Genomic DNA, 11,633 nt, shown 5'->3' with positions numbered 1-11,633 from the left:
TACTCTACTGACTTGAAACCTGTCCGAGTGTCTGCAATTTGTTTTTTTTGCCTTATCACCTTATTGCAGTAAGCTTGCTACTGTTGAGGAGATATTGCTTATACATGTTAAACCTGGTTGGAAGAAAGGCACAAAGATTACTTTTCCTGAGAAGGGAAACCATGAACCAGGTGTAAAGTACCATCTCCTTCTCAGAAGTATGATTGCACCACTAATCTCTAATGAGAATGGTTCAGTTGTATTTTTAGATTTTGTAGAAGAATGTACACAAAATGTATCAAAGGGAATATTAAGTTCTTATAAAAATATGCAGAATATGTGTTCCAAATAAGTAAGAACATTCACTGTTTTCTTCTATACTGCATAAGCAGTTGGAAATCAAGCATTTCATAAGAACATAACGTGTACTAATTACCAACTTACTCGATCACAGATTAAACTGCCTCAAAGCTCTCAACTCAAAGATTTGAAGTGTGTAAGGCTTGTAATAGTAATTCACTGGTTCTATATGGGCCATTTGCAGGTAGCAAGACTTGAGACACAAGTATTAATAAACTTAAATTAAATTGTAAAGTACGTTCATATTAAAATTACAAGACACCTTAGCTCAAATTACAGTAGTTGCAATGTTGATATGATTAGAAAGTAAATTCAACACATACAGTGACACTTATGATTCTTGAACTATCCTCCTTTTGGTCCGCAAGTTTTGGTACACATTGAATTACATCTTTCTTCAGATGATAAACCTGGAATACATCCACCAATAGGATTGTCATTGCAACATTTTACATCCTGAAATATTTGACTGGACTTCCCAGAAAGTCTGTCCGGGCCAGGGTAACTTGCTCAACATTTGATACTTTATATAAACAGACATGTTAATGTACCAAATCTATATAATTAAAACTTTAGGATTCAAGACCTTTTCTGTCAATCACTCTTATAAAGGTACATATACAGTTAAACCTATTTGTAGGCTGTAGCTGTAACTTTTTTCTACAATTAAGTTGTATAGAAAGTTAAAAGTTTTTTTTGTATAAGTTTGTTTGAACTGTTTCTGTTGCTCATTTAATGAAGATAGTCTTGGGTTTGCAAGTTCTTTGTTACAATTTGTCCAAGTTATGAGCTCAGAGAAAATTGAAGTTCAGCTAGACAGTTTTCTTTGTTGATGAGTATTATGTGGGTCGACTTTCACTGAAACAACTTATCACATTTCAAAATTTCATTAGCTTAGCAAGTTGAAAACAAGACCTAGACATCACATTTTACACTAACGGGAGCTTGGAGGGCCATTATTGAAAACAAAGAAATTAAATAAGCACTTTAATAGTTTAATAAAAAAAGCACTTTTATAACTAATTCAAAATTCCAAACTAATTACCGGTTGTAGTCTTGTAGAGAAAGAAAGGATTCTGGTTACCTCTCTATCAAGATGTTTGTGGTTGGGTTGTTGAACACTCTGAATCCAGCTGATTTACTGATGCTTTATAGTTTTCCTGCAACAAGTATGTAAACTGAAGTACTTGACAACGCTGCAAGGGCTCCCAATTGTATATGTTGATAGTAGAACTTTATATTCTGATATAACATTTAAATATGGCAAAGAAAAGGCTTATCTTCTAGTACCTTTGCTTCAGCAACAGAAATGTTTAGAATATTCACAGTGGATTCAGGTTGGGAAAAATTTGACTGTGGAGGATCAGAAAGATGAGGGAAGTTTCCTTTAGTACTTTCCATTGTCTGTTCACTCCTGGAATGTCAATGAAACAGAAATAATTAGAAAAAAACAACGCCAACAAACAGGAGCAAAATTACACTGCACTCTCAATGATAGCAAAACTAAACATAGAAATAAGGTAATCATCAAATTATCAAGATCTTACTAACTTTTTAGTCTCAGTGCATGGCATTACTTCTAACCTGAGTGCATGCAAGTTTTAGAGTTCATTTTGACTAGTTAAATTGTATTTGCCGTGATATGTTCAATAACTTACTTCTTACAGACATTAGTCATTGAATATGCAGTCTGAAAAATATGAATAAGAATTTGAAGTTACTGAAGAGAACCAGATGATTCTAGCACTTACCTGTCCTTTTCCTCTACTTTAGTTGCTACACATTGTTGGCTAGCCATCATCGAGGAGAATGCCTTTTTACTCTAGCATGAGAATATTGACATGTACATGTAAGTACATGAGTTAATCAGACTACACTGAAAGGCTCAATGTATGGTCATTCAGAGGTTTTGTATATTTCAATATAATATTATATACCTGAAGATCAATATAAAAATAATATGGCGCTGAAGTATTATCCAACATAGGTCGTGGCAGGCAATGTTACTGTTTCCTTTTGCTTAATTAAAGTAATCATCATATTTATTATTGAATGTTATAGTTTCAAAAATATCCTGGATGATATAAGTGCAGGCTGATAGCTCATATTTCTGTAGAGTATGAAGTACAAAAGTAGATAATCTTGATGAACCCCCTTACGTATTATTATTTTAATGTACATGAAGTTTACCAGTGGACCAACACTGAGCAAGTTATAAGTTATTGACTAAGAATAAAGTGTCTAACCTCTTCATCCATATGTCTGATGAAGTCTTGAATCTTCTTAATGACAACTTGTAAGTTGTTTAATTCGAAATGCAATGCCTGACAATTGATTGTTGAAGGATAAGACATAAAGAAGGATACAGATAGAAACAAGTTTATTTAACAGGAAAGACCATCATTTGCAAAGCCTCACTTTTTTCTCTAAAATTAGACTTTGTATAATTTCTTCCTTCGCCAATAGAGTTTCCTTAAGGTGAGGCTGGTCAAGGAAAACTTTAACCCAAATTATTTCTAGCTAATAATATGTCTAATGCTTAGAGCGAGTTAAATCTAAATAACTTCTATAAATAAGGATATCTCATTCTCTGCTTTTGGACCTTTGGCGCAGATTTTAGCTGCCTCCATATGTGATTTTAAGTCCAGTATTATTTTGTTCTTCCTTTTAAGCTCATCCTCATTACTTCGCAGCTTAGTATCAAGTGTACTGATCTTGTCTGTGGGGAACGTTAGCACAGTTATGGCAAATGAAACTATGAAACTGCAACCAACATCAAATCAGGTTGATGAAAATGGCATATAATAATTTAATGTTACCCATGAATTCAGTTCCCAGTGTAGTAGCTCTGTCTACTTTGATCTTCAGACCAGCAACTGAAAACAGCAAACAAAGTTTTGAAAAGAAAATATAATGCTCTTTACAGGAATATATCACTGCATATCTATGACATACTAACTGAACATACACATTAACCACAACACATGCCTAATTCCTCTTTTTCACTGAGAACCTGTTGCGCATTTTCCACAATTTTCTTGACAGACAAAGCCTCCTTCTCTATTGATGAAAACAATGACGTGTGTAATCTTATTTCCTCTGTAAGACCGGAAATCGTATTATCTTTCTGTGTGATAGCTTGTTTCATTTCAAAGGTAGAGTCCTGCAGTTCAAAAATGAACCAACAATCAGATAAATTAAGTTCAGGCTTTTAAGAAGCCCAGAAAAATTTGAACACATAAATTGCACGAAACGTACTTTACTGAACTGTATGAATAAAAAAACAGTAGAGAAAAACATCAAAATAATCATGGGTGCAAGCCATCTTTATTTTGACAACATTTGAAAATTTTGAGCTAAGCTTCTACTTAAAAGTTTAAAAACAGAACTTTCTTAGCTGGGCTGGTTAGATCAGTTCAGATGCCTGATAGGCAATGCACAGGGTTCCGATAAAGTTACAAATTACACAAACTGTATTCAACTCAAGCCCACCAAAACAAGTACAATTTAGTAAATACATAATCTTAAGGTGTGCCGTGTGCATAGTTACTCCTTACGTTGTAATGCATATTACACAAAGATGACCAGTACAGCTTAGCTAACATGTATATGAATAATATAAGTTATAACATCAAAAAGTTGAATTGTCCAAAAAAAATAAAAAAAGCAAGTGCAGAAAGCCATTTTAAAGTATGTACACCTTATGTAATAGTGTGTGATGACATAATTACAAACAAGATAAAAACATCCGAAGTTCAAACAGTTAGCAACTTTCAAGAACCAAGTGGAACACACGAGCAATGCCTATTGCTAGACAAAGAATGTGATAGATAATATAACACAGAGCACAAAATACATTAAATATTACCAATCAGTATACAAACCTCGTAAACTTTAACAAAACTTTCCTTTGATTGAAGCAATCTATTAATAGTTCCTTGCAACTCCTTTTGCTTGTTATCAAGCAACTCATTGTCATTCTGAAGGTAATTCAACTGCGAACACAACAAATCCACTGATTTCCCGAAAACATATACAACTAAAAAACAAAAACAACTGATGACAACAAGTAATATTAGCTCACGCCTCAATTACACCAAATCGATTAATATATACACTCAATCCCAAATTAACTTCATAAAGAGGGGAAACAACGAAGATTGGATAATTAGTTCAATTTTACGACAATTATATTCCGATCAACCTATAGATCGAAACCTAGATTAACTTAATTCGTCATACTAATTTCATCAGATTAGTGACATACATAACTTAATAACTCATATTACAATGAAAAATATAATTATATACACACCTTCGTTTCGAGTTTTTGACGAAGATCTTTAGATGCAGCTAATTCATCTTGTAACTCCTTTAATTTTCGACTGTATATTTCTTCAGTTTCATTATGTTTCTGTAATTTCAATTAAAGTAAAAATTAGAACAAAAATATATGAATTACTCGTAATATAATAAAATAGAAAATATGTGTGTGTGTGTAAATGAACCTGGAGTAAGAGATTGTATTGCTCCGATGCATAGCGCTCACATTCCTGAAACGTAGAGAGAGTCAGGGGGAAGAGGGGGAGGGAGATAGAGCGAGAGAGAGAGAGAGAGAGAGATAGAGCGAGAGAGAGAGAGAGAGAGAGAGAGAGAGAGAGAGAGAGAGAGAGAGAGAGAGAGAGAGAGAGAGAGAGAGAGAGAGAGAGAGAGAGAGAGAGAGAGAGAGAGTACTCTGGATTGTTTGAGCGATGAGATCAGGTCTCCGAGCTGGAGCTTGAATTTTGACAATTTGAGGAGAAGCTCCATTTCAGCATTTTCCCGCCAATTGTAGTTGTGTTTGATGTTTTAAGTTTTACTGTGTTCATTTTTTTAAAATAGCTCAGGTAATGAGTGGGCTGGACTAAACGAATATGAAAATATAAGAATAATGTGGGCTAGCTTTGTTGCTTCCAAATAGATCGGCTGGATGAATACTAAAATGCAAGTACAGAGTATTCTGTTACAGATGCAAGTATAAAGTATAACCAAATATTTTTTTAAAAAAATAAGTTGATTTGTTGTATAAATAAAATAAGTTGATTTGATTTTTATAATTGTAGTGTGATGAAATGGAATTAACTATTGAGCACAAAACAATACCAATTTCATTTCATGTTTTATATAAGTAGCATTAGCACGTGTTTTTTAATTAGGAGTGAGCAAACACAGACTCTCAGCAAAACACAAACACAAAACACAGCCACACAGCCGCAGCAGTATATACACAGCAGCACAACACCTCCAACAGAAGCAAAACACCCACAACAATCAGCAAAATCATTCTCCTTTTTCGTAATTAAGGTATATAATCGATTCCTTTATGTTATTTACAGTTTTATTGATATAAATTTATATTTTTTTCTTAGTGTAGATCTGATTTTATGTATGCAATTCAAATTTTTAGGATTAATTAATATATGAATCCTTGTAATGAATTTTCATATGAAATATAGTATGATTAAATTCGAATTTTTAAAAATTTTAGGAAAATATTTAGTTTTAGTTTAAATTAGTGTTTAGTTTAATTCGATTAGTTTAATTTAAATCATTTTTTAGGATTAATTTAATAGATTTTTAGGATAAATTAGTGTTGATTTCGATTAGTTTAATTCATTTTTTAGGATTTATTAATTAAAATTTAATTTCGATTTGTTTAATTCGTTTTTAGGATATATTTAATGAAAATTTAAATTTGAATTATATTTAGGATAAATTAGTGGTTAAAATTGAATTTAATTAGTGAATTAAATTGGTGTATAAATTTGGTAAAATCGAATTTGCATAATTTGGTAAAATCGAAATATTTTTGAATTAATTTAGTTAATTTCGAATTTAATGAAAAAAATAGTGTGAAATTCGAATTTAATGAAAAAATATTGTGAAATTCGAACTGAATTAGTGTTAATTTCGAATTATTTAGTGTAAAAATATAATTAATTGATAAAATTAGTGTTAAATTCTAATTATATTAAGAATTTATAATTTATGAAATTATGGTTAATTTAGGTGATTATATATGTGGTGATTGTTTTTATTGTGTACGTTGTGGTGTTTTTATTGTGGTGATTGATGAATTTTGTTGGCAATATTTTCAGGTATGGATAATTTTGATGATTTCGGGAATATGTTGTCGGGTCCTAACACGCATAATATTATTTGGGATAATCGGTATCACGTCAGTGAGGATGTTTGGGATGGTGCAGGGAGAGATGAGTTGCAGAGCTATTAGGGGAACAAGTCATTGCACTTGTGGAAGTTAAGGAGACCACAACGGGAATTGCTACACATGCTTGGGTTTGGGATTTTTGCAGACCCTGCTGTTGTCTTGGCTACTGACACTCGGTTGATATCTGCTTTTAGGAAGAACCTCTCTACGCCGTTTATTTTGACTACTCTCGGCGACGACACTTTTTCCATAAAGCCTACAAATATATAAACGACCATATATCTCGTTGTCTTTATTACGATGGCTAGCTTGAATTTTAATAGCAAATCCATTTCGTAAAGCATAAGCCCTAAAAAAATGACCGGCCTCATCCACACTTTGAAAATTTTGATTCAAATATGGAACTCCCCCCCCCCATCAACATTTTCATACAAATTTGCATCCTCTACATTATCATTTTCATCTTCCTCCTCAACCTCAACATTATCACTATCATTTTCAACCTCGTTTGCAACCTCATTTTCATCATTTTCATCTTCAACATCAACCAAATCCTCATCTAAATTAATAAATTCCTCATTTCTATCTACAAAATCATCATCTTCAACATATACAGGGGTTTTAGGTTCTACACTAGTATTTAAATCATCAAGATGTAAGCTATGATCAATAGACTCTTTTTTTTCATTTTGACGTTTATGACGAAACATACGAGCAAATAATTTATCCGCCATGAAAATGTAAAATTTAAGACAAGAAATATATCTTGAATTGACAAAACTACTTGAATTTCTTGATGAAAATGCCCCAAAATCGCCTAAAATATAAACTTGGAGAGTAGAATTTTTCTTGAAAATTTTGGTGTTTTTTGTGGTGAAATGAGCTGCTGTTGGGATGCTGGGGATAAGGGGAAAGGACCCAACCGCGGAAATTTTCCGCGGTCCGGGTACCATCTCACCCGTTAATTTCCCATCCAACGGCCCTTAAACTGTTTGTTAACAACCTAATAATAGCAAACAGTTGCTACAGACCCTTCCCCTATGAAAATATAAGAATAATGTGGGCCAGCTTTTTTGCTTCCAAATAGATCGGCTGGATGAATATTAAAATGCAAGTACAGAGTATTCTGTTACAGATGCAAGTACAAAGTATAACCAAATATTTTTTTAAAAACATAAGTTGATTTGTTGTATAAATAAAATAAGTTGATTTGATTTTTATAATTGTAGTGTGATGAAATGGAATTAACTATTGAGCACAAAACAATATCAATTTCATTTCATGTTTTATATAAGTAGCATTAGCACGTGTTTTTTAATTAGGAGCGAGCAAAAATTTCCATAACCGAGCAAATCAACCGTTTCAAACTGTCCAAATCGAAATTTTATGATTTTGTAATAGTTTGGATCGGTTATGGTTTCATTTTTCAAAAATCGAAAAATAACTGTTTGGTTTGGATTTATCTTTATACCGCCCGTTATATCCAAACCACCTGAATATATTAAAATATTTTAATTATATATTTTGAGGATTGATATTTATAAGCAGTTGAATCCATATTATGTTAAGAATACTTCAATGTTAAATTTTAAAATTAAAAGATCCAAATTATTACATAATAAACTTGTTTAATTGATAATTTATTAACTTATTAATTTTTTTTCCTAGTACATATATGCACATATTTTTCTTAACAATTTAAACGAAAACCGCACAACCCGAACCGTTATAATTTGGGTGGTTTGGTTAAACAGTTATGATTATGGTAATGGTTAACTAAAATGTAAAACCGCTAAATTTGATTTGGATGGTTATGAACCCGCCCATTCCACCCGATACTCACCCCTATTTTTAATTACACTATTTTTAATTATCTGTTAAACACATTACTAACTATCACATACAAATTAGCATTCTGAGCGTGTTCTTTTTTTTCATTTTTTCCAATTTTGTATTGATGAACAAGTTTATAACCAATATTAGGGGTGAACGCGGGTCGGGTTGGGCGGGTTGGACCCCTAAAAATGACCCGACCCAATAGGTTTGGTTTGTAAAAATTTTACCCATTAAGCTAAAAATATTTTTTTAACCCAACCCTATTATCGATATATTGGGTTGGGTCGGATTTGGTCGGGTTGGGTTTCAAACATGCAAATGAAATAATATCAAATTATGCCAAGTTGCTAACAGCCTAACACAGTAAGTTGGTAACAACTTAAAAGCAACCTGATGTTGATAGTCTAACACAATTGTCAATATTACTCAAAATAGATATTAAGGGTGTGTTTGGTATTGCTGTTGCAGACAGCAACAGCAGCTTTTCGCTGAAAAGCAGTTAAAAAACTGTTTGGTAAAATTTAAAAGCTGCTTTTCTGAAAAGTGCTTTTGGCTTAAAAGCTGCTGTTAGAGAAAGCAAGTCCCCCCATGCTTTTAGAAAAAGCTGATTTTCAGCTGTTGCGGGAAGCAGATGCTGATTTCACCATCAAACCTTACCAAAAGCATCAATATTTTTAATTTTTTGCATCATAACATATACGAATCAAAAAAATTACCAAACAGTCATCTGATTTTTACAACAGCATTTTTTCCAGCAGCACTTTTTCTAACAGCACAACAATTTTTAACAGCAATCCCAAACAGAGCCTAAGTTCAAATAAAAATATTATATCAGTTCACAAATGTCTACTTAGTCATAAATATTAAGTTCAAAAGCAGCAGCTTAATTTTAAATTCTAACTTCAAAGTTCAAACTTCAAATAACATCATAAATCTAATTAAAATTATCTGTAGATAACATCAAACGTCGTCTTGAATCTTGACTGTGTCTTGCAGTGCCACTATCATGCCCTTGTCCATGTTACCTACATGTTCAAAGAATAAAATATGAGAATGTAGATAAACATGTTAAACAAGACTAGACTGGAAAAGTGAACATGGTTAAACTAATTGATCAGATTTGTTTTACCTGCTTTTAGAAAGGAATATGACTGACTGTCATCCAAAAAATCCTTGGTTTTTATCCCGCCACGCCCGTCCTTCAACCAACTTTGAGTGCACACTAGCATTTCCAACATACGAGGGCTTAAAGAACTACGAAACGGGTCTAGTATGCGCCCGCTAGTACTAAACGCGGATTCTGAAGCAACCGTAGACACCGGAACAGCTGACACATCTCTAGCAACCAACGATAAAGTCTTGTACCTGCTTGAGTTATCCTTTCACCATAATAGTATATCGAATGAAGATGTCATAGGACTGATAGATTCTTCACTCAAGTACTTGTCAACATCATTTTTGTTTTCAGTTGTGTCCATTTGCTGCTGCTGCTGCATGTAAGTTTCTAGTAATCTTCTTCTGCGAATTTCCTTGCTGGGAACAACCCTTGGTGGAGAATCACCTTCAACATCCTTTTAACATATAAACATATTACGTTGACAATCATAAATATCAGCTAATCAATTAATTAGATTCTTAGACCAGTGTCAAAAAAGACTAGCAGCTATCAAGATTTCTTTCAGTTTTGCTCTTTCTTTAACAAATATGTTGGAAACGTCCCTAGCAACGGTGATTCTACCGGGGACAACAAATTTAGGCTGCAGCTCATTAAAAAAATCTTTAAATCCTTCACCCTCCACTACTCTGAATGCTTGTTTGTCCTTCACCACGAATTTTGCCAATGCATTGCGACACCTCACTTTATTAAATGTAGCAGCCAATAAGTTGGACCCTCCATCTACTGTCTTATGAAAGCTCAATACCTTTTGCTTTTTATCAGCTGCCATGTGAGGATTTTTCTTGCATTTCTTGAAATGACCCCATAAACTACTAGTACCAACTCTTCTGCTGTGACAAGCATAGTTCACACCACAATACTTACATGTGCATCTAGGGTCTTGAGGATCTCTACCTAATATCTTAGTAAAATGATCCCATACATCCGAGATTCGAATAGGTTTCTTCTTGGAAGCGTTTTGTTCCGCATCAACCTCTTTCTTAGGCGATTTCAGTTCAGTACTAGGATCATCATCCTGGATAATCATAGGGTCATTATTTGGGGTTGCTGGGACGTTGTTTGGGGCTGTTGGGACATTATTTGGGATCGTGGAAGTATTGGGCAGTGAAAGTTCTGGGATAATGGTTATGGGGGCATCATTCTGAGTTTCCATTTCTTTCTCCTGAAAATAAATTAAAAGAACATCTCAATAATAGCTAATTAAAAAGTGTAATTCTAAACCCATGTAAGCTACCAATTATGCCAACTAGAAATAATGATGCGGCTGTAATTATATACAATTATGCCAACTAGAATTCACTTTCGCAGCTTATACAAATAGGAATTGCCATAAATACAGTTGAATAATGGTCTGCTTCACAAGAGAGCTGAATAGAGACATGACAAAATAAAGTTAAATCCAAGCCTATCGTCCGACAATCGATCGATATATTCAAGAACATATACGAGTAAATACCTATCCAATACGATAAACATGTGCAAGAAATTCAATAAAATTAGATACAGAGCATCATTTACGAAATCCCAGAAGGAACTCATCGAATTAAAATCCCTAAAATTTTACAATTCAAGAGGAAAAAAAACCTTATGAAACGAATTTAATTCGGTTAAATCATCATCTAATTCACAAATCAATAGACATGAAAAATAACAATACACAAATCAATAAACACACAAAGAATCATAAATCAATAAACACACAAAGAATCATACATAAAGTTAATAGAATACAAAAATAAATAAAATAAAAGTACCTGTTGTAAGCCATATCGTAAAAGATTGTAAAATAAACAAGTAACAATGTAACATAACACTTAACAAGTTAATAATTGCCATAGAATTGAAGAAAGAAAAAGAGACGAATCTTACAATTACGTGTGAAGGTGAGGTGGGGAGTGACAGTGACGACGGAAGAGTGAAGAGCGAGAGAGAGCGCGGCTGTATATTGACCTAGATTAAATGACTGGAACTTGGATATTTCATATTTGGACTCATTTGATGGACCGGGCTAAAACTAATAATATGTAATGGGTTAAAACTAATATATATTAGACCTATAGTTTAATTGTATGC

The 11,633-nt window shown here is 33.0% G+C and overlaps 1 protein-coding gene across 1 annotated transcript; it reads right to left on the bottom strand.

Annotated features, from left to right (window-relative positions):
• Window positions 1-482: 482 nt before the first annotated feature.
• Window positions 483-5,183, bottom strand: LOC141722521 (uncharacterized). Its single transcript, XM_074525043.1, has 13 exons — window positions 5,074-5,183; window positions 4,848-4,892; window positions 4,655-4,753; window positions 4,224-4,334; window positions 3,328-3,502; window positions 3,159-3,215; window positions 2,922-3,058; window positions 2,758-2,817; window positions 2,586-2,663; window positions 2,091-2,161; window positions 1,630-1,753; window positions 1,424-1,499; window positions 483-749 (listed from the first exon to the last, which is right to left on the bottom strand). Exons 1-12 carry the CDS (start codon window positions 5,146-5,148, stop codon window positions 1,431-1,433), a joined length of 1,101 nt encoding a protein of 366 aa, XP_074381144.1. The 5' UTR covers window positions 5,149-5,183; the 3' UTR covers window positions 483-749; window positions 1,424-1,430.
• Window positions 5,184-11,633: the final 6,450 nt, after the last annotated feature.

Source organism: Apium graveolens, chromosome 1 (assembly GCF_009905375.1).
Source record: "Apium graveolens cultivar Ventura chromosome 1, ASM990537v1, whole genome shotgun sequence".
Lineage (NCBI taxonomy): Eukaryota > Viridiplantae > Streptophyta > Magnoliopsida > Apiales > Apiaceae > Apium > Apium graveolens.
This window is presented reverse-complemented; position numbering and strand designations above follow the sequence as displayed.

Excerpts from the sequence above, each read along its gene's own strand:
- LOC141722521 (XM_074525043.1), bottom strand. The coding sequence starts at position 5,148 with ATGGAGCTTCTCCTCAAATTGTCAAAATTCAAGCTCCAGCTCGGAGAC. Across the intron at positions 4,335-4,654 it reads GTCAAAAACTCGAAACGAAG|TTGAATTACCTTCAGAATGA; the intron begins GTGTGTATATAA and ends TTGTGTTCGCAG. Across the intron at positions 1,500-1,629 it reads TTTCTGTTGCTGAAGCAAAG|GAAAACTATAAAGCATCAGT; the intron begins GTACTAGAAGAT and ends TACTTGTTGCAG.